The sequence below is a fragment of the Brachycentrus maculatus genome, unplaced genomic scaffold (assembly GCF_059751285.1).
Source record: "Brachycentrus maculatus isolate JH-2025_06_01 unplaced genomic scaffold, ASM5975128v1 h1tg000586l, whole genome shotgun sequence".
Taxonomy (NCBI): Eukaryota; Metazoa; Arthropoda; class Insecta; order Trichoptera; family Brachycentridae; genus Brachycentrus; species Brachycentrus maculatus.
Window position 1 is genome coordinate 634,187 of NW_028281326.1, and position 23,788 is coordinate 657,974.

General features: G+C 37.0%; 1 protein-coding gene across 3 annotated transcripts in view; it reads right to left on the reverse strand.

The window, feature by feature from the left end:
* Rbcn-3A (rabconnectin-3 alpha) overlaps positions 1 to 23,788 on the reverse strand; it is a 96,682-nt gene that overhangs the window by 56,754 nt on the left and 16,140 nt on the right. For all 3 annotated transcript variants that reach the window (XM_088273531.1, XM_088273530.1, XM_088273529.1), the window contains exons 11-25: positions 18,335 to 18,521; positions 16,907 to 17,103; positions 16,152 to 16,259; positions 15,529 to 15,698; positions 13,139 to 13,253; positions 12,410 to 12,644; positions 11,220 to 11,376; positions 10,406 to 10,607; positions 8,797 to 9,018; positions 7,696 to 7,871; positions 6,480 to 6,625; positions 5,046 to 5,152; positions 3,046 to 3,341; positions 2,075 to 2,365; positions 1,372 to 1,644 (exon numbers count right to left, since the gene is read on the reverse strand). In XM_088273531.1, coding sequence (XP_088129657.1) covers positions 1,372 to 1,644; positions 2,075 to 2,365; positions 3,046 to 3,341; positions 5,046 to 5,152; positions 6,480 to 6,625; positions 7,696 to 7,871; positions 8,797 to 9,018; positions 10,406 to 10,607; positions 11,220 to 11,376; positions 12,410 to 12,644; positions 13,139 to 13,253; positions 15,529 to 15,698; positions 16,152 to 16,259; positions 16,907 to 17,103; positions 18,335 to 18,521 — 2,882 coding nt within the window. The remainder of the gene's footprint in view (positions 1 to 1,371; positions 1,645 to 2,074; positions 2,366 to 3,045; positions 3,342 to 5,045; positions 5,153 to 6,479; positions 6,626 to 7,695; positions 7,872 to 8,796; positions 9,019 to 10,405; positions 10,608 to 11,219; positions 11,377 to 12,409; positions 12,645 to 13,138; positions 13,254 to 15,528; positions 15,699 to 16,151; positions 16,260 to 16,906; positions 17,104 to 18,334; positions 18,522 to 23,788) is intronic.

Genomic DNA, 23,788 nt, shown 5'->3' on the forward strand with positions numbered 1-23,788 from the left:
CGGTTGACAGCATTTATGTTACTAGTTCTAGACAATGCTGGTATATTGATCGAGATGGTGTTTATTAGAATTTAATAAATACATTGTATTATTAATATTTGAAGCAATATAGTGATATTATTTTTTGACATCTCATCAAATATAAAGAAGAATATGGAAGTCTGGGGATTTACTTCATCTTTGATGAGATGTCAAAAAATAATATGAAAATAACTCCAGTAATTGGAGATCTGAATTATTTTGGAGATAATCCAGATATTGTGAACAAGTATTTAGACACACTCAAAATGTTGTCAATATAGTGATCACTTAAGCAAGTCAAATGCCAGGTTGTAAGCCCTGGGATGCTCAGACTTCCATCTTCTTTCATATAAAACGAACGATAAATATTTCATTCTATGTTGAGATACCATTAATATTTATAGCATTTCAGCTGTCCAAACTTAAAACTTAAAGTAGAATCTACTTAGTCCAAAAATGCAAAAAAAACGTACTACAAAAAAAATGTCCCTTACTGTGTTTTGAGTTTGGACAGCCGATTTACTTAGTGGTTGAATTTTTGGAACTCTTAAGGTGGGGACTGACCGGAGTCATTTTATTGTAACGTAACACGTTGCGATGCGAGCATTCGTATAGTCAGTACAGCGAGCCGAGCTGCTCGCCGCTCGTTCCGAGAACTCCATCCGAAGTCCGATGCTCGCCGCGAATGTTACGTTACGATGAAATGTGGAGGTCAGTCCCCACCTTTATATGTATGAATTCCAAAAATATACAAGGCGAGTTCCAAAAATTTGAGTAGTGTGGTTGTCAATCACGGGTAGAATGGTGAATGTTACACGTGTGTAAAGTGTATCAATGTAAAGATCATTGTAAAGTGACCACGAAATCTGTAAATACCCAGACATCCATATTCATCTTAATCTATATTGAGGTGTCAAAAAGGGCAAAATATGTATTTAACCCTTATAGTGCTGAGCTTATTTTCACATATTTGCATAAATTGTTATTTGTTTTTCATCATCACTACTTGACGAATTTGACATTTTGTAGGTAGAAATAAAAAACTTTTACTTAAAAAAATACAAAAATCAATGTTAAATTCACAGCAAAATAATTTTTAATGGTTATTTATAAATGTTATTAACTTATTAAAAACGTTATACATGCGCGCGCTAAGACACGTCCGTACAGGTCGATACCTAAATCAAATTGCGCAATAGTCGGTATTCTGACGCTCCGCACTTTATACGCATTAATAAAGAGTCCATCTATCGACGGTTTGCACTCTAAGGGTTAAATATCAGCATTGAAAAGTTGTTCAGGTTGTCAAGATGCTCAGGTGAACCAAGGTACAGTTGGAACAGTGCAGACCTGGTGCATGAAGTGATGCCAGGTGCTGGAGGCGCAGTTGTTGGGCTCGGGCTTCCACTGCGAGTAGACATGCATCTCCGAGTCCATGCCGACCACCAGGATGCCGTCGCGCACCCAGGAGATCTGCATGGGCAGCGGCGGCAGCCCGTCCGCCGTGTGCAGCTCGATGGAGCGCAGCTTGCGCCAGCGGATCTCCTCCTGGAAGTGCGGCGCCGCCAGCGAGGACGCCTTGCGTAGGATCGGGCGGTTGGCCGACATGGACTCCTTCATTGCCTTGGGTAATCAACAAAGCACTCATGAAAATATGTCAATTTGAAGAAATTCACCACAATAATAAAAATTATTTGAGAAATGATTAACCGTGTTTTACTGCGACATAACCTCTAAGTTCCCAAACTTTTTTAGTCTGGTGTCCCCCTATCAAAATTTCTCGTCAAAGGGGAAAATAAAATGCCAGAATGTCCCACCGTAGAAAGTGGAATAAAAATATATATCTTATTTCACTTCTATCTGTCTCTTTGTGCTTCTTATGCCCTGTAAAAGTCTTCTAGAATGCCCACAACGGGGCGTTATCGCCCACTTTGAGAAACACTACTCTAAGGTCAACCGCTAAAAACACATTAACGACAGAGTTGAAAATTTGACCTTCCGCAGTCGAAAATCGACTCTCAGTACTATAACAGTTAATTTCACTTTAGCTTACCTTCATGTTGGCCTGAGCCAGGTCACTGGAGACGGGCGTGAAGAGCAGCACCTTGGAGCCGACGGCCACCGTCAGGATGTGGGAGCCGTCCTCCTGGGAGACCCAGTCCAGCTGGACGAGGTGCTTCTGCGTCAGGGGGCACGTGTTGCCGTTCTCCGTGATGCTCTTCCTAAGCGACTGCAGCGTGCTGAATGAGGGCACGGCCAGCAGACCCTTGGTGGAGTCGGCGCTGAGGTTCGTCTCGCCGTTGCGCGGGGAACGGAGGTCTTCGTGGGACAGGGTTTGGAGGACCTGACCAAATAAATATGGCATATTAACGTCTAAGCTAGACAATATCTAGAAAGACCAGTACTTACTGCACTGGTCTTTCTTCTTGACTTATCACGAGTTTGATGCACTCCATTTTTCTCAATGCTGCTGAAACACGGACCATAAAAACAGCAGAAAGTAGAAAAATTTACGCATGCTCCAAATACCATAGATAGCTACATGCATAAACGAGTCCATTCGTCAGGATTTACACTTGGATGGCTTGACTCTGGCCAGTGTCTTTATGTGATAGATTCTTCAGTTCTTTGGACACATTGCGTATGGCAATGATAATAGCCTGGAATGACTGGTTGTGATTGATAGCATAGAGAAAAAGAGAGGGAAAGGAAGAGAGGAAGAGAGGGAGAGAAAGATAGCCCACACTATGGACCAATCAAGTCAGGACAGCAGAAAGCACCTCAGTAGTTGGAGCGCTACGTGCAGCGCAGTCAAGGGATAACTGGAGAAGAGTCATTGCTTCGACAAGGGTTACGATCCTCGGCAATGAGGAATAAGAGTGAAAATAATTTATTTAACCTTTATTTTCTCAATATTTTAAAAATAAACAGAAACATGTGAAAAGAACTAGCTCATTTTTCACTAATGTAAAATCATCTGAAGAGCTAGTTCACTTTTGTGAAAAGATTAGGAAAACTAGTGACCTGAGTGAGTCGCTGCTTCTTCTGCAGGAACCTCGTGTCGTACAGGTAGCTCAGGTCGAGGTGCGGGTCGACGCGCACGCGCGGCAGGTGGATGTTGCGCAGGTGGATGGTGTCCTCGAGCAGCCACTCGGAGCCGCCGGTGCTCTCGCACTCGTATACGGCCACGCACAGGTTCACGTAGCGCGCCGGGTCGGCGCCGTCGTGCCCCGCGCGCCCTGGTCTCGTGAACGAGCGCCCGTGCTTGTAGGCGCACGCGATGCGCCCAGAATATGCGGCACTGATGTTCAGCGGCTGGCCTGGGTGGAAAAACATACAAAGTATTACACCGGAGTATAACCTAATCTCACATCTCATAGATTTTTTATTTGTTTATTATTACTTTTGATAATACATGTTTTCATTTTTTGATGAAGTTCTCACTAGGCAGAACCCGTGATTAGATATTTCGAAATTACGTATTACAAAATAAAATAAAGTTGACAAAACAACCACAGCGAGAAATTGACAAGTTTACATACAAGAATAATAAAATGATTAGCTGACTTTATTTAGGTGGGGTGACCAACTTTGGGCAACTCTTGTGTCCTATATCAAGAATCCACTTTTAAATTTAAAAAAAAAAATTATGGCTATTTGTTTAAAAAAAATAAATATTATTTAAAAAAAAAAGGAATAACCCGCAAAGCCTCTTCATTTAGAGGCTTGTCTGCAGGTAGGATAGTTAAGATAGGGAAGGTAAATGTAAAAAATGCATGACAAACACCCAGACCAACTGAAAATAAATCTTTCTTGAATTGGCGGGAATTGAACCCGCGACGCCAATTTCGCAGTCGAGCTTCTAACCGGCTATGCCACGGCGCCTGCCTATGTGGTGCAATATTGTATAGTTTAGGTGCCAGGTATATGTGGCTATACAAGATGTTACGTTCTCGGTTATCTAAGTCTGTGGACTTCTTTGCATGGAGTTTTAGAAAATACTGTTAGGAGATACTGTTTATAGAGCAATATAATATTTTTTTAACCATTACATAACAAAAAAATTATTTTTGTACTGAAAAATAAATCAATGGTTTCATTCATTTTCATTTGCAAACTTTGCTTTTCGAAAAACAATACTTTACTCAGTTGACGACATATCGCTCACTCCTTTCAACAACGTCATATATCAAAAAACTTGATTTTTCAGGAGATCATTTTTAATGTTTAAAAATATAATACAATGTATTAAAAATAAATATCAAGCCACTTATTGAACTTTTTAACAAATCTTTTTAGGTAAAACTTGAATGTTTTTCTCTATTTGAAATATATTAAGCATATTCAAAAAAAATAAAAATAAAATAAAGTAAAACCCTTATCCGCACCCCAATGGTGCATAGGGCACTGCTTCATACGAACACAGTGTTATCTTGATCGTTTACACATGAAGGAAAGGTGATCAGCCCTCCGCTTCAGGTACCAGTCCAGGATAATATTGAATAAATATTCGACCCCCCCTGGGAATCGAACCCGGGAGCTATAGAACGGTAGCCGAGCGTGCTAACCATTACACTACGGAGGCAGACATTCAAAAAAATACTTAAACAATACCTTTTCTTCAAAATGCAAAAACAACACTTTCTCCCCAGTAGCAGGTAAATATTAAGTTTAAAATATGCCGCTTTTTCTGAGATATAGTACATTTTCTGGGCATTCCAAAAACACGCACAATTGAAAATTGACAAATTTAGATATATGACGTTGTTGAAAGGAGTGAGCGATATCACAACACACGCATGACTTCATGTTGATCATTATTACATTCTATTTAACAAATTCATTTACTGTTGATCTACATTAGATATTGTGATTTTCTATTACTTTTCAAAAACAGTTTAATTTGCAGAAATTTGCATTATCATCTGACCAGGCCAATAGGTAAATAGGAAAGTAGGGTTGATCCCCTTTGAAAGCAATATAGATATATAGCCATAATTTATACGAAATTTTTGAATTCTTACCGGAGATATCAATAACAGATTCCTGATCCTTGTTGATCATCTCCCATTCTCGCCAACTGTACTCTAACTTGCCAGCTTCATTTTTCTTCACATCACATTTCCAGAATCTATAAATAAACCAAGTCATCATTGGGGAAACACATTGATCGAGATAGATTAAGTAAGTAGCAGATATTAGCCGTTTAGAGATTTTTTTCTTAAATGTACACAAAAATTGATCTGCAAAAAAATTGTCTCGTTTATTAGGTGTGCACAAAATCAACAATATTTTTGTAAAATATTGAACGATTTATTAATATGTATCATTCGAACATATTTAAAACATCATTTTGCCACCCATTCGTCTGAGGGATCGCATTTCGACTGCATTCAGTCTGCTTTCATTCTTCTTTTGCTAACTCCATGCTTCGCTTCCATACATAAGGGTTGGAACCAAAACTCCGTTGTGTACTGCCAGTTAAGCTTTCGCTGATAGATTTTTATTTGCTAAAACTGATTTTAGTGCACCATTCACTCTGTTCCCAGCATTCATTCTCCTTTCTGTGTCTTTAACAATCTTTCCATCCCTAGAAAACATACTACCCAAATATACGAAATCCTCTACCGGTTTCTATCTACCAAAATCTCCCCATTTACCAATATTTCACACTCAGATCTACATTCATCTCTTTCAAAAACCATGATCTTGGATATTTAACTACTGAAATAAAATATTTCGTAATAAACGTATGTTTAAAAATATATTTAAAAATAAATGCCATTTGGGAAAAATACAGTAAATTTTCAATTAAAAGGATGAGCCAAGATTGTGTGAAATTGGCTCGTCCTCAAAGTTCTCACTATCGGTGCACATCCTTCGATTGGTAAACAATATAATTTCATCATCACTATCACTACTTTGAGTATCACAAACATTTTCAAGCGATGTTTGACAATTGCTTTCAAAAACACTATTGGACGAATCCAAAAACAACAAGTTTTTACTAAAAGAATGTAACTAACTAACTAACTAACCATCACGCCGGTTCCGCAGGGGTAGGCAGAGAGAATAGAACGCCACACCACTCTGTATTTGCAAACATTCTTCACCTCTTCCACGTTTATGCATCTCCTCATACATACTCGCCGATTATTACGACTCCTTACCTGACCACATTCAAGTATTTGGCATACCTGATCGTGCCATGTTTTTCTCGGTCTTTCTCTGCTCTTTTTCCCAATTACATTCGCCTCCCCTTATTTGTGAATATTATTGATGAATAGGAACTTTAGAAAGGCGCACACTGCGACACAACCTCCTATCTTAACCGCACTTCTGGTGTACCGGTATGTCGATGTATCGATTCTCAGCACTCTCAACGGTCAAGTTCAATTATCTGTAATATCAAAATCAACCGACTTTGATAGGAGATTTCTGGGGTGAAGGACTCATACCTGATGGTGCTATCAGAGCAGGCCGTGGTGATGATGTAGGGAGCGAAGCAGGCCGGGTAGATGGAGGCGGAGCTCAGGTGGCCGGCCGCGGGGCTGGCGTGGATGACCTCCACATCGGGGGGGAGAGGCAACTCACACGAACATACCTGGATCGCACATTGGCCATAACATTATACGCACATGACTATGAAGAATTTAAATCGAGCCTGCGATATGTGCAATGTAATGCTTAATGAAGTAGATATCAATAAAGTTTCTTTTAATACGTTTAAGAGAAATATTGTTGATGTCTATTTGACTAGTTGATAAAGAAATTTTTTATTATTTGATAAAAACATGTAATGTAAGTTTATTATATAGTTATACTTTTATGTACATGACAGTTTATTTTTATTTTTAGATTACTTAAGTGAAAATCTCTAATTGGAATGTTATTTTTTTAATTTTATTATATAATGTTATTTTTGTTAAATATTTTGTTGGTTTTCCAATAAAATTTAAAAAATAAAATAAAATAAAAATAAAAGAAGAATAAAAAAAGGCCTCAGGACTTAAGGCCTCGTATTCGTTAAATTGCAACATAATTTTCATTAAACCCAGTTAACATTCGATGTAATTGTTTATTTTTATTTTTAAAACACCTTTCTGTATTGAATAGTTTTTCTTGAAATAAATTTATAGTTTTGAAAAGAAAAAAGTTATTAATAAGTTATAAGTTGTAAAAATATTTTTCAATATATATTCTTAAAAAAAGACGAATTCCAATATGTATTCTAAAGAAAATTTGAGCGCGGAAAGATATCTAGCCTCTAGCACTGCCGATCACGTTCTAATTTGAACGTTCGACATCTAAACCTTAACCTGTTAACCGGGCGGTCCGCTGTCCAACTACGCAACTTGTAACGGGCGCGAATACTGATTCACTCCGTGTCTTAAATTCATGTCTAGACATGTATGTATGACTAATACCTTAGTTGTTCGAAAAATATACGTCCCGCCCGTTCCAGGGGGCAATATATATTTCGAGGACGTATTCATATGTCCTACCCGTACCCGATATTGTTTACGTTTGACGTATTTTGCGTCCCGCCCGGTTAACAGGTTAATATTGCGTCAATTTGTTGCGTTGTCCACTGCAGATTGACTTTGGGCAAGATAAACTTATGTAGTGTAAATCACAGTGTATGTTTTGTAGTAAAAGTAAAAGGATTCATACTTTAGTGGTGGTGATGACGACATGAGCGGGCGGAGTGGCTAGAGGAATGGCGTCTGCGTCGGCCAGCGACACGGATCTCTTCCTCCCTCCGGCCGCTGCTTCTCCCTCCGTCTCGTCCGCATCCTGGATGAGGGCGCTGTCGGGCACGTACATCATGCTGCCCGTCAGGGCGTCCACTGTTCAAATCAATCATATTTGTAAGACATCCATTTTGCATCACCTGATTTGATGATTTTGTTTTGTTTTGAGATTAAAAGTAAAACTTTGTTAATAATGTGTGACTAACTTTCGTTGTCCGCCTCCATAGTGTAATGGTCAGCACGCTCGGCTACCATTCTGGAGGTCCCGGGTTCGATTCCCAGAGGGAGTTTAAAAAATAAAAGTGTTTTTTTTTTACTCTAATATTTAATCAATATTACCCTGGGCTGGTACCTGAAGCAAAGGGCTGATCACCTTTCCTTCGTGTGTTAACGATCAAGATTACACTGCGTTTATATGACGCAGTGCCCTATGCACCGTTGGGGTGCGTACTTTCTAAAAATGTGGTTTAAGAAGAGAATTATTATTGGATGTATCTGTTTAGTATATTTTGGTGTGATAATTAAAAATTGATATATATATAATTTAAAAAAAAAAATAATAAATGGTCATTACATTTCAATCCTAGATACATTACAAACCGGAGAGCAGGACTAATCACCCTGTACAATTAATATAATTGATGAAAACACCACATTAAAGGATCAGAAAGCCTTTTTACTCCTGTTAATTTTTTTAAGGGTATTTTTCTTTCTTCTTTAATTTTTAAATGCATCATTTATACTAGATTTATATTATCCACTGACACTTCGTGATGGAATTGCATTTTAATATATTATTAGATTAAAACCAATATTTTTAGCTTTTCCACATTATTTTTATTTGACCAGCGACCGGGTTTTGTCGTTACCGACATCACCAGTCTGATGATGTCGGTAACGACGAAACCCGGTCGCTGGTCAAATAAAAATAAAGTGGAAAAGCTAAAAATATTGGTTTTAATCTAATAATACATCATTTATACAATTAACAATTGCATTGCGAAGTCCAGTATAGACTTACCGGAGGAATCGGGTTGCGATGCGATGACAAGCCTCCACATGTGAACCGTGGTTCCAGTGGGGGTCCTCTCCAGCACCACAATGTAGAAGGGTTCCTCGAACACGGAGGCCTGCTGCAGGTCCACCATCGCGTCCAGCTCTGACTCCATGAGACTCGGCGCTCGATGATGTCCCCCAGGACCGTCAGAGTGAGCCTCTTCGCTGCTTTGGGTTATCCGTTCCCCTAAAAAACATGGTCAATTATTTATAAAACATTAATATTAATATTAAACACATTGGAATTTCCTGAAAAACTTGGATACAACCAGGGTTTTTTTAAACAAAAAAGGTCCCGGAACTCACTTCATGTCAAGCTTTTTACTAAAAAAATTATATTCAAATATCATTTACCATATCGCTCATTCCTTTCAAGAATATCATAAATCAAAAATCGACAATTTTCAGTTGTGCATGTTTTCGGAATGCCCAGAAAATGTATTATATCCCAGCAAAAGCGGCATATTTTTAACTTAATATTTACCCGCTACAGGGCAGAAAGTGTTGTTTTTGCATTTTGAAGAAAAGGTATTGTTTAATTATTTTTTTAAATATACTAAACATTTTTCAAATGGAGAAAAAACCTTCAGGTTTTACCTAAAAAGATCTGTTGCACAGTAAAAAGTTCAATAAGTGGCTCGATATTTATTTTGAATACATTGTATTATATTTTTGAACTTTAAAAACGTTCTTCTGAAAAATCAAGTTTTTTGATTTTTGACATTCTTGAAAGGAGTGAGCGATATATGTATCACAATACCATGATTTATCATTTTGACAAATTATGTAAATATGGGTTGTTATTATGTAAGCATAAACATTGTTTCGTATAATTAATTTTTTTTTATTATTATTTTATATATATCCGTGAAAAAGGTGCCGGAGCGCCGTTCCACCGCGTTACATGGAAAAAAAGCCCTAGATATATGAATAATGTTTAACAACTCAACGTTTTTTACAATATGTAAAACAAATTATCAATTCAATGATGATTTAAATTTTTATATAATTATTAAAATTTTGTAGTACTTTTCTTGCAATGAATTTTTTCAAACAAAAGATAAAAAAAAAATTGAAAAATTGATTGGAAAAAAGCCTGAAATTTTAAATAAAATTAGGAAGGAGACAAGAAAAATCATTAAATGAATTTTTTGCACTTGCGATTTCATTAATTGCTTTTCTCATTTTGACAACGAAAAACTCTATTGAAATATTGCCATGTTTCAGTTTATATGCCGAATGAAAATAAGGATTTAATAAAAAAAAATTTTTTAATGTAATTTACCATTTTAAATTGGCGTCAGTTAAATTTTCATTTAACGAGTTTCTACTGTGATTAACTGTAAATTAAGAGGAATAAAAAAAATCCTATGTCTTTTCGGATGATAAGCCAAAAAATGTGCATGAATAATCCACTCATATCACGGAATCAGTTGATTAAATTACATATTTACAGGTGTCTCAACTCAAGAATGTTGCACATTACAGTGCATAAAGTGATCACTTAAGCCATATAATTGCCAGGTCGATAGCCCTGGAATGCTCAGATCTGGAGATGAGGAATTTGAGCTCACCTGTGATGAGCTGTTCTTGGAAGACGTGCAGCAGCTGAGTGTTCTGCCAGTCGTGAGTGGCGTCCGCGATGGCGTCCAGGCGGATCACGCAGCCCGGCCTCGCGGTGGACTGCTGGCTGACTATCTTGATCCTGTCGTGGAGCGGGGTCTGGTGGATGACACCCTCGGCTGACGATTCCGAGGATATTGACACCATAGAATCCTGAGGGAAGTAAAACAGCACACATTTATATTTTAAAATGTAAAGACTTTGTTTGAGTAAAAGGAAAAACAACCAGTTCAGATATGAGATTTTCCTTAAACAAACAGCAACGTTCTTTTAATGATTTTATAAAATTTATTATATGATTTTTCTTCGCAAATTATTAAGTTAAAAGTACAGTAAGACGTATTGTATAAATATTGAAAAACTGTACAGTATGTAATCGAAAATTTGGAAGCGGCAAATAAGTTTATTTTCTGCCTATACAGTTTCTTAGCGTACTTTCAATAATACAAAAGCTAAATAACTAACCATCACACCACTTCTCCACCGGGGTAGGCAGAGAGAATAGAAAACCACAAAAATCGGTCTTTACAATCTTCGCGTCTTCGAAATTCAATCTCCTCATACATACACGCTGATTATTACGACATTATTTCCAACTACATTTCACTAATAATATAAGGACTTTACATATATTACTGCTCTTTATAAACCACTGCATAGTAAGAGATCAGTTTCTTTAAAAATTAAGTTAAATGATGTCTAGATCAACCTTATCGGAGTTCTAGACAAATTGATTTCTCGGGAATAATTGCAATGATTACTTACAACCATAGCGTTGGCATTGCGGAACCTTCTCTCGGAGCTGGCGACTTCGGCCAGAAGGGTCCTGGCATCGATAACGGCCTGGTACACGCGGAGACTCTCTCCATCGCTGGCCACAAAGCAAGCCGACGGGGAGTTGGACAGGTTTCCAAGAGTAGTGCTGGAATTGGACACAAATGAAAATAGATTCATAATTTGGCGACGAGTAAGTTATTTTTTTAAATATAGGTATAATAATTTCCAAAATTAGCCTTAGATCCTTCAGGGAAGATCACGCTCCGCTATTTGTAGCTTTTTCAACGACTCTCATTTTCCTCACTGCAATCAACCAGCTACACAGAACTTTACATTACATAACCAAAAATAGATGTACGGTAGAACCTCGATTATTTGGAATAATTAGGAATGAAGGTAGTAAGAAGGGGCTCCATGTGCGGGAAAGCACCCATGTTAACTTTTTTACTTTTAGATTTCTGTTTTTTTAGTAATAATTTTCGTTCACAACATACATTTAACTATCCATGTACAAGTTTTTTTTAAGAAAATGCAAAATGAATTTTTAAAATTGAGTAATTTTTGGAAGAGACACATTTTTTTTCGAGATACGGGTAAATGACAAAAACAAAAGTTTTCTTTGGCATTTTTAATTATATATGAGTAAAAAACGATAGCACTGAGAGGGTTAATTTTCATTGATCCGGATAGTCAAAAATCCAGATAATATAGGTCCAGATAATGGAGTTTCTACTGTATATTGCGTGCGCGTGGCAACGAGGATAGCCTGGAACGACTAGTTGTGATCGGTAGCCTGGAGGGAAAGAGAGGGAGAGGAAGATTCCCCACACGATGGACCGATCAAATTAAGGTAGCAGCAGGCACCTCAGTGTTTGGAGCGCTACGTGCAGCGCAGTCAAGGGATAACTGGAGAAGGAGAAGAGTAATCGCTCCTGCAAGGGTCACAACCCTCAGCAATGAGGAATAAGAGTGAGAATAATTAACCTTTATTTTTTCAATATTTTAAAAATAAACAGAAACATGTGAAAACAACTAGCTCATTTTTTACTAATGTGAAAATCATCTGAATAGCTAGTTCACTTTTTTGATAAGATTAGGAAAACTAGTGACCAGCGTGAGTCGCTGCTTCTTCTGCAGGAACCTCGTGTCGTACAGGTAGTATATTGATTTGAGTGTACCTGGGAAGGAGGGTGGGTATCCAGGCCACGTTGCTGAAGGCGGACGGGTGCGGGGAGTTGATGCGCGCCAGCTCGCCGACGCCGCCAGAGCGACTCAGCGGTCCGACGGCGTCCACGCGCCACAGGATCAACTCGGAGCAGAAGCCCTCGGGCCGGCGCGGCGACTGCACGCCCGAGTCGGGCGCGGTCGGGTGCCCAGGCACGGGCGGAGCCAGGATCCCGCCGGGAGCCGTGTCTGGTGACAGAGAGTTAACGTACAATTATTCAACCTTATAACTGCCAGACATGAATTAGAAACTATTTTACTTTTTTTTTAAATTTTCATCGAAACAAATAGCATACTGGGACACATCTTAACTAGTCGTTAATACAGGGACATTGTCCGCCTTCGTAGTGTAATGGCCCATCACGCTCGGCTACCGTACTGGAGGTCCCGGGTTTGATTCCCAGGAGAGGAAAAAATCGTCACATTTTAGCATATCATGATTATCTATTATTATATATATTAACATTGTATTGTTTATGCAGAGCATCACTTTGCTATCATTAGCTATTTAAATCATCATGCTATTCCACAAAGTTAATGCCAAATCAATAAATAATGGACAATTTAATTTCAATTTGTGTTTAGTTTAGATTAGTGAAGATGTAAAAAAATATGTTGATTCTCGTGATAATGTTTATTAAGTGGTTTCACACCCTTTTTCTTTGTAGGGCATCACTATTTACCTGCAATGTTGTGGTGACTAGTGGTGAGAAGCAGAGGCAGAACAGGGTGGCAGGTGATGTCATTCACCCTGAATCTATGGCCCGAAGCTCTCGAGGCGTGACCAATTGATAATACCTAGAAAAGAAAGAGCCATACTGTTAGTCATTTGGCACCGTTTTTGTCTTTTTAGTTCTACATTACCCATTACATATTTGGGTCATTTCTTAATGAGAAATGTTTGTATCAATTTTTCAATTTGTTTTCTTGTTTTAGTAGAGGCCTGGCCAACCCAAATTGCACCCCGGGCCGCATTGTGACCTTATATTTTCCTAAGGGCCGCATACAGACAGTAATAATAATTTCAAAAATTACAACGAATATCATATTTAATGATTTTTTTATAGTATTACAAATAATTTGAATGCAGAGGTAATCAGAAAGCACAATCAGGGTAATTGTGAAAAAGAAACATTATTACGACTAGCACATTGAACCAACAAAAATGTACCTGCAAAGTAATTAACATTGTCATGAAGTTCAACAATCAAAATTATTAATTAGGACACATAAAACAAACCGATTTTATTTAAAATAAAACCAAATTTTCAATGGCCACGCAGTGCGAGATTTGAGTTTCTTTTCACCAGAATATATGCATTTCATGTAATTACAGAAACTTGATTGGTTTTAATAACATAAATATGATTTAAAATACATTCAGATGGACCCAATATTTAAAAATATTCGACATACATGACCGCGGGCTGCACATAAGGGCGCCGCGGGTTGGCCACCCTTGTTTTAGTATAACCTCTCATAGAGTATGGAAAAACTCCCAAAAAAGTATGAAAAAGATGCTTCATTTGTCCATACAAATTTTATATTAAATCAAAAGAAAAAAAGAACTACGCTGACGAGAGAAGAAACATCACCTAGTTTCATGCGAAAAAAGTAGTATCAAAATGTTTTAAAAATATATAAAAATAGGATTTTTAGTGATTACACGGACTTCTCCACATAGTTTTTTGAAGAATTTGTTCTCTAGTAATGACAATTTAAAACTGACAATTAAATAATTGTGCAGATTGGAATTGAGTTTGCAGTTTGCTTGTGATTAACATATGACCCTAATTATTATTCTAATAAGGGTCGGGGTTGATGGAAAAACCGCTTGACGATAATGTGTCAATAAATTAATCACACAATATTAATATTACGGGAGCTGTGTAAGAATGGTAAAACAAATTTATGAGGCGAATGTAATTGGAAAAAGGAGCAGAGGAAGACAGAGGCATTTACGGGGCTGACGACCGTCATAGGCTGGTTTAAGTGATCACTTTACACACGTGTAACATTCACCAACTCTACCCATTATTGACAACCACCCTACTTAAATTCTTGGAAGTTCTATATATATGAACCAATTTAGAAACCTTGTTCTTGAATCACCAGAACTTCACTAGAGACATCTATTGGTGAGATGCAAAGAAGCTTTTTACTAAGCGAGATAATTCAGATTTTGTGAACAAGTATTTGGACACACTCAAAATGTTGTACGGTAATAATTAGCTACATACTCTTTTCAAGTATGTACTTAGTCGTTTGCTCTTAACACATTGTTGTCAGGCGTTTTTTTCATCAACCCAGGCTATAATTATATTCAGACAGTCTTCCGCAACAAATTTAAAACAAATTTACGAGGCGAATGTAATTGGAAAAAGGAGCAGAGGAAGACCAAGAAAAACATGACACGATCAGGTATGCCAAATACTTGAAAGTGGTCAGGTTAGGAGTCGTCATAATCGGCGGGTATGTATGAGGTATGCGGGGTAGCGGAGTGATGGTTAGTTAGTTAGTTAGTTGTGTAAAGGCGGAGACTGACCGGAGCATTTCGTCATAACAAAACATCGTAACATCGCTCGCGGCGAGCATGTTGCACTATGACGTTACAGCATTGCTGACTGACCGCGATCAGTGCTCGCTAGTGGCCTTGTGCTCAGTGTTGCCATATGTCACACCAAAAAATCAGAAAATCTGAATCAATAACCTAAAATCTGTATGAATCTTTGCAACATTGCATTCGTACTGTAGTTAAAATGTCGGACGACGAAGACGTGATTCTTGGTTCTGTGATTTTAATAAATTACAGCTTACTCCAAATAAGAAAAAAATATATAGTGCCAATTCCCACAAATTCCCCGCAGTTTGGGGAATTTCTTACAGATTGGCAACCCTGTACTAACCTAAAATTACATCCGACTTCGGATGGAGCATTCGGAAGGAGCGGCGAGCAGCTCGGCTCGGTGTACTGACTGCCTGAATGCTCGCATCGTAACATGTTACGTTACGACGAAATGCTCCGGTCAGTCTCCGCCTTAAGATTTACAGGACTGAATCGAGAGGTACTAACCGATGAGAACTTGGACTTGTCCTGGAAGGTGAGCTGCCAGAGATTGAGCGTCCCATTGGCGTGGTTGGTCACCATGGAGATGACGGGGCACGGGGGCGCCGACAGGAGGTCATCCTTGTCACTCTCCTCTTTCTCCTTGTCCTTTTCTGCCTTCACCCCCTTGTTCTCGTCTGCAATGGGAGAAATTTGCAAGATGAGAGATTTGCAGATTGAAACTGTTGTAATGAAAGGGTGAATGGAGAGACATCACATTTGTTAATAAAGGGTCATTTATTTGATAAAATTTATAGCAAGATTTACAAACTGTGTTTTTAGCACTAGAGCTGCTGACATGCACTGATCTTGGGGCGTTCTACTATCGAAAACATATGCTCGCTGTACTGACTGCCTGAATGCTCGCATCGTAACGTGTTACGTTACGACGAAATCCTGTCAGTCTCCACCTTAAGACCTATAATTAATCATTGCTGCTATTCTACCCTAATCATTGCAGCTATTCTTCTATTCCTACATTTCCTTTATACATTCTGGATGCAAAGGCTAGGCAAAGGGCAGTTCATTTTGACAAAAAGAAATTGAAATAAGAATTGAATTTAAAATTCAAGTGTAGATTGTAAATGAACCTTTTTGCTCATGTTCAGCTTCCTCTTCACCCGGCTGCGGCCATTCATTCTCTTCTTTTTCTTCTTGTACACTAGCCAGGGGTGTGGAGACTTCGTTCACCATAGGATCTGTAAGCATGAAAAATATTAGTGTTCCATTTTAAGTATACTTTGGCTACGTTGTAAGGATCGCCGCCTCAGGGAGCGTACAAATACATAGTTGTGATAACTATGGTCATGATACCAACGTGGAAAGAAATCTTAATTGTTCAATGCCCGTTCGAGGCTATCCACCACGCATGTTTGACAGAAGGCAAAAATATTCTCAGGGTTGAATTATTAAAAGAAAACACTTGAATGAGAACTGGTGAAGATACAAACTGACAGTTGATGAGAATATCTTAGTAGTTCTCAAAACTAGACGTGTTTACATTAATAAACTCAAAAAATTGGTCTTTTAAAAATTTTATATTTAATATATTTAAATCATCATTTTATATCCACAGAATAAAAGCCGTATCAATAAATAATACAATTCTCAGGATTAGTGATACGCAAACTTTGACAATACCACTCTGCGCTAACTGGTATCATATATCCCTAGCGGGATACGCACACTTTCTCACGTCCCAATAAAACATTGTATTCATAATGTCCCAACAACACATTGTATTTTTAATGGTAAAAAAGTGATTTTTGCACAATTCTCAGACTGTCTCGGACCGAGTTACTTGCAGGTAGGTCTAATACAGATGATATAGATGGTTAGTAGTCACCTGGGGGCGGATGCTGCTCCTGCTTGGCCGTCTTCTGGCGCACGTGCAGCAGCAGGCCGGCCGTGTGGTAGAGCGCGGCCGCCGTGGACATGGTGGTGGCGTCTCCCAGCGGGAAGGCGCCCGGGATGCGCGTGCTGAAGGAGACCTGCGCCTGCCGGAACGACCCGGGGTGGTACTCGTCCAGCCACTCCACCTGCCTGCAAGACAGACAACTCAATCAGTCAGGCGTAAGTTGGTTGTTTGGAAAACGTTCATCGATAAAAGTTGGTCACATCAACACATTGTTTTTGGGAACCGCTCAAAAACGTCTTTTACATACTGTTGGTAGAGAGCGGAAGGAGCTTATTAGCATTCTATTTGTTTACTTTTGGTAGAGCGCGAAAGATAGAAGGAAGCCGAGGACCTGGCAGAAAACAAACATCGTGGCTTTGCAACATTCGCAAGTGGACCGGAATAATATGAGTGGAGGAGTTGTTCCGGACGGCGCAGGACCGTGAAGCTTTTCCCATAGTGATCGCCAATGTGGGGTTCTGACAAGGTATATAAAGAAGAAGAAAAGCGCAAGAGATGCCCAAAAAACATTATATACATCGGAATTGGGTTTGCGGTTACTTGTGATTAATAAACTGAGGGTCGGGCGGAAGACTGTCTAACTAACTAACTAACCATCACTCCGCTTCTCCGCAGGGGTTGGCAGAGAGAATAGAATGCCACACCACTCCGTCCTTGCAAACATTCTTCGCCTCTTCCACGTTCATGCATCTCCTCATACATACCTGCCGATTGTTTCGACTTGTAACCTGATAACTTTCAAGTATTTGGCATACTTGATCGTGCCAAGTTTTTCTCGGTCTTCCTCTGCTCCTTTTTCCAATTACATTCGCCTCGTAAATTTGTTTTAAATTTGTTGTGGAAGACTGTCTGAATATAATTATAGCCTGATGAAAAAAATGCCTGACAACAATGTGTTAAGAGCAAATGACTAAGTACTAATTATTGTGTAGCTAATGATTACCGTACAACATTTTGAGTGTGTCCAAATACTTGTTCACAAAATCTGAGTTATCTCGTTTAGTAAAAAGCTTCTTTACATCTCACCAATAGATGTCTCTAGTGAAGTTCTAGTGATTCAAGAACAAGGTTTCTAAATTGGTTCATATTGTATATATGGAACTTCCAAGAATTTGAGTAGTGTGGCTGTCAATAATGGGTAGAGTTGGTGAATATTACACGTGTGTAAAGTGATCACTTAAACCAGCCTATGACGGTCGTAAGCCCCGTAAATGCCCAGACTTCCATATTCTTGTTCATCTTTGATGTGATGTCAGGAAATAATAGTTATTACCGTCTTCATCGTGTGCATCCGCTTGTTGCCAGAGCTGAAGCAGTGCATCTCCGGTCAGTTATTGCGTCTCAAATTCAACTCACCATATGAGGAAGCTGCCATCAATGGGATGAATGGAGAACAGCAGGTCGGGACTGTGATGCCAGTCCCTCAGCAGGGACTCTATCTTGGCGTCCAGGGAGTCGGGCAAGTGTGTGCAAGTCACATCCGTTGCTATCGAGTTGATGGAGGTTGTGTTGGACAGACTCGGGTGGCTGTGGTTTGCGCTGCCTGGAATGTTTCAACAAACCCAATCACCAACATGGTAAAACATATTCAAGACTAATAGGTTTATTTGTAAACGTTCCTGATCATTTATTTATGGACTTGGCGTTTAATTCGTAGAACTCCATTTTAATTTATATAATAAATGTTAAAATCAAAAAGACCCCGAAAAGAGAATTGAGAACACACTTATGTGCAATCTTCATTGCACATATCGTTCACTCCTTTCAAGAACGTCATAAATCAAAAAACTTGATTTTTCAGGAGAACGTTTTTAAAGTTTAAAAATATAACACAACATATCAAAAATAAATATCAAGCCACTTATTGACCTTTTTACTGTGCAACAGATCTTTTTAGGTAAAACCTGAAGGTTTTTTTTTCCATTTGAAAAATATTTAGTATATTTAAAAAAATAAATTAAACAATACCTTTTCTTCAAAATGCAAAAACAACATTTTCTGCCCTGTAGCGGGTAAATATTAAGTTTAAAATATGCCACTTTTGCTGGGATATACTAAATTTTCTGGGCATTCCGAAAACATGTACAACTGAAAATTGACGATTTATTAACTGAAAATTGATTTGTGACGTTCTTGAAAGGAGTGATCGATATGAGATTTTCCCTGGCTCTCTTCCACACAATCATAACGTATTCTAATAAACTCTGATAGAATGAGAAACACACTTTTTCAGATGTTTTTTTTTTGTGCAGAATGATTCTTAAAGAGTTGAAAACAAATACAAACCATTTCACTTTTGTTGTTAAATTGGTAAGCGGATACATTTCTAGAGAGTTCTATTTTTGGGTGATGTCATTATTCTAATTTAACCCTAGATTACTGAACATTTGTAAAAAATAAGACGGGAAAGAATAATAAATAAAACGGGAATAAATAAGATAATCGAAAACTTTATTATTTAAGAAGTAATAGTAACATTATTTGAGTTCAAGAGATCACGTAAAAAAAATTAAAGGCACTTTAGGAAGGTACTGTGAAGCAGAAGTGGGAACGATGTGAACATAGTTTTTTCCAGGAATTGTCATTTTGCTGTTGTAATTTTTACGCTAGTTTAGTATTCTAGGGTTAATAACAAACATCACAATGAATTTGACGACATTCATCATTGGACTTTTTCAATTTGTCACAAACACTTACCAACCTGATTATGCATAAAAATATATCTTACTAATATCTGTTGATGTTCAAGATAGGTGCTTTGGGTGCGTGCTAACATTGAATTATTTACATTTGGTGACAGCTAGTGAGGAAAACGCTATTGGTGATTCAGCACACGACACTGCATTTTGTTTATTCATGCCGAATGCGAGTGTTTGTGCAATATTTTATAAACTATTTAATATTATTCATAAACACCTACCGTAACATACACAAAACAGTATAAATATGCTGATAGTCCCTTGTAAAATATAAGTGCTTTAAAAACTCTTTTTACTAATACTGAAATAGTGTACAAAAACGGAAAATAATATTGGAGTTTAATTTTTTTGTTTAAGTATATTATAAAATAAATATTTTTACTATTTTAATAACCATTATCGCAGTATTTTGATTGTTTTTATCTGGGTTATTATGTCGTTGTGTGTCGACGCTATTATTTGTACATATTTCAGCCACCATCCTAGTGGCACACAATGGCATAATAACCCTGAAAAAAAACAATTACAATACGAAAGGCTGCGATAATCTAAGAAATTTGCGTATTGCAGTATGCTTTTATAAACGAATACACATTTGAACAGTGTCAAATTGATATTATAAATTATAAAAAAAGTCCAAAACTTTGATAAAATGACATTTATTTTAATTTTAAATGCTTTATGTAATATGTAGTATAAAAAAAAGCTTTTGCAAAAATGACCTTAATTTTACTTTAAATGTTTATTTCATTGTAAAAAAAAACACTGAGCACTAGGCATTAAATTTAAAATTGGCCTAATTAGGTATGGAAACTGGACTCCAATGCGGCTAGACAAATGCATGAAGGTTATTGATTGCACACTGCTTTGGCAGTATATCACTTTCTCAGCATTTCTTCTCCATGTTATATGTAATGGATAAATTTAAAACCTTTTAAACACAACCGAAGTTGTGTTTCACTCTCTCTCGCTGCTCGCTGATAGTGTGTGAAGGAGACGAGTATTTACCAGTGCTTACTATTTGTTATTTTATTATTATTTTATGTTTAAGACTTTTTGTTTCTCTATTAGTGTATTCATTAGTGTATTTTTTATATTAGGTACTGTATATATGTATTATGTTAAAGGCTTTAGTCGTTCAATAAATAAATAAATAAATATCAGTGTCCCCTCAACTAGTCGTTCCTATTTCTCTGTACATATATAGTTCCATACAACAACAATGCCTTATGGCAAACCAGACAACTGCATGTGGCGCGTCTTGACGGCACCCAATGTTCCCCCATTTTCATGGCTGCACCATTTAATTTTCATTGACTAGATAAGCAGACCTTAGGTACTTAATCAATGAAGGTGTATCATTGCTGATATGGAGCCGAGGTGATTTATGTGCAACAACTTTTAACCAGCATTGTAATATTATCAGTCACCCGAATGTAGAATCTTAAGTCGCACACAAGTAATTTTATTATTCAGTAACTTCTAACCTTACTTTTTCTTATTCTATGCAGTGAGAATAACCTTAAACAAATGGCTATTCAAACCAGAGATGTGCCTAATGGGTAACTTTTACTTTTTCAGTTACTAGACTAAGGGCGTTTGTCCACTACACGGAATTACACGGAATTTTACCGTCCGGCACGTCAGTTAGCGTTTTAAAACGATTGGCTTGTGCTTTTGTTCATTTTTTTTCGGATCGGTGCTCTTGATCGATTCGTGAACACGTTGCGCGTAAATTCGATCACGCTAAACTGTCGTAGTCGATTTTATTTTTCAAAACCGGACTGCCGGATGATAAAATTCCGGGTTGTGGACAAGCGCCTTAAGGATGTTAATCATTATTTTTTCTCGGTTTATATTTCTATCCAGTTTAAGATTTTGATGTCAAATCATCAAACAGGAGCTAGAAATATGCATCACATAATTAAATATGCGGACTGATTAGCTTTCATCTTTTCAAATCCAAAAACAACAACTAACTACTTTAATTTAAAAAATGTAATTTTTTTATTTGATCACCCATCAATGAATAAAAATAATGAAACTAAATATTCAAATAAAATACTAGTAAATAATTGAGACAGATTACTTTCAAAAGTTTAATTGAAAGTAAGTTCTATGAATGTAAAATTTCCTTATATGCAGTTAAAATAATTCTGGATTCAAGCGAGAGTGTTGTAGTAGAAGAATATTTTTCAGTGATTATTTTTACAGACGTTTCTTGGTGGAACTGCATTTTATATAATGAAACAACTTTTATTTTATTTACTTTATACTATATCACTTTTACCACTTTTATATTACTTGATCAGTGACCAGGTTTAGTTTACCAGTCTGAAAATGTCTAAAAAAGCTATAATGTAGCTAAAAAAGCTAGTATAATTTTCAGTGCAGTGTAAATAATAAAAAAAATGTATTCTTCATTGTAATTTTCAAATAAACTGCTACATTCGTTTATGCAGAATTTGTGTGAGAAATCAAGGCAATGAAGATCATTAAAAAAAACTTATGAGTTAATATACTATGTAATTAACCATCAAAGCGTGTTGACTTAATAATAATCATTTACACCAATTGGATCAGTATTATGTACACAACAAAACCTGATGTTTTTAAACCATACATTGAATAAACATGCATTATCATGTAGATAAGACCTGACTCATTCTACTTGAGGGCTGGAAGTATCGCGAATGCCGATTCCCAGCGTGCGCTTATCCGTGCAACTTCAATATATTGTAAGCCTCAAAAAGATACATATCAAAGATGGAGATAAATAAGTACAAGTAAATATTGGATTGGCATTTACATTTTAGAAATCAATTATCTATTTTAATTAACAAGAATCAAAACATGATTTGAGATTTCACTAAATTGATTTATTATTGTGACAGGTATACAAATCTGTATACCGATCACAATAATTATATTTTAATATTTAAAAAAAAGATAAATACTTGTGTTTTTTATTATTATTTACAAAAATACTTCAATTTCATACTATTTCTGTGAGCTTAAGCGGCTCATTGGAATAGAATAGGTATCAAATAGAATGGGTTCGAACCGAGAAACTCTTGACTCAAGAGTCGGCGACACTAACCACGGGAATACAACCCGACACCTATAAAGGTAGCAATAATCTAATAAACAAAATAATAAAAATAGCATTTGTCTTGCACGTATATAATACAATTTGAGTCTTGTTATCGTATATATTTCAGTTAGACAGATGGTACACAAATTATGACATTTTTTTCTGATTTATGTTATAGTCTTAACCATTGATTCTCATTTATTGTAACTGCAGACAGTTGGTAGAAATCCATATTGAATTGTTGGGTAATATATCCAAAATTAAACAAGGTTTATTACATAAATAAATATAGAATTCAACCAAATAAACCTTGTTTAATTTTGGATATATTACCCAACAATTGATTCTCAACCAAACAAATATTTTGAATGCTGTCATAAATACTGACGGCGAATCGGCTTTCGCTACAAATTCCAGCATTGGTGCACAGAACTGAACAGCCGACAAGAAAGAAATTAAAAAAACATCAAAGCGAAATGAAAAACAGATAGTCGTTCATCCAGCGTAACAATATAATCAGTGCGTGAAATTAACATGACTAAATCAACGACACAGAACCTGGGAGCGGTTGTTCATCGCTATTGCTGTCATCCTGAGAGCAACACTTGTTCAGTTTCGGTTTACGCTCTGAAATGCAAAATTTTATTTCCAAAATGTGCCACAGAAACATCTCCCACTTATACATACATTCTCTTCACAGCGGGCTGTGATGTAATCCCATAGAAAAATATATGCCACGAACATGTGAAGTGTAAACAATAAAAGTTCTTTGAATGCAGCAAAACACGTGACATGTGGAATATGAAAAATGTTGAATCAGTATTAAAAATATGCAAGTGCAGTGTGGTTTATTGTCAATCAGAACTTCTTGTTTATTTTGTAATAGAGTTATATGGGCCATTTTGTGTTGAAACTTCTATTTGCCACATTGTTAACACATTATTGGCGAGCGGTTTTTTCATCAACCCCGGCCATAATTAGTATACTTATTAGGTTCGTATACTAATCACGAGTAAC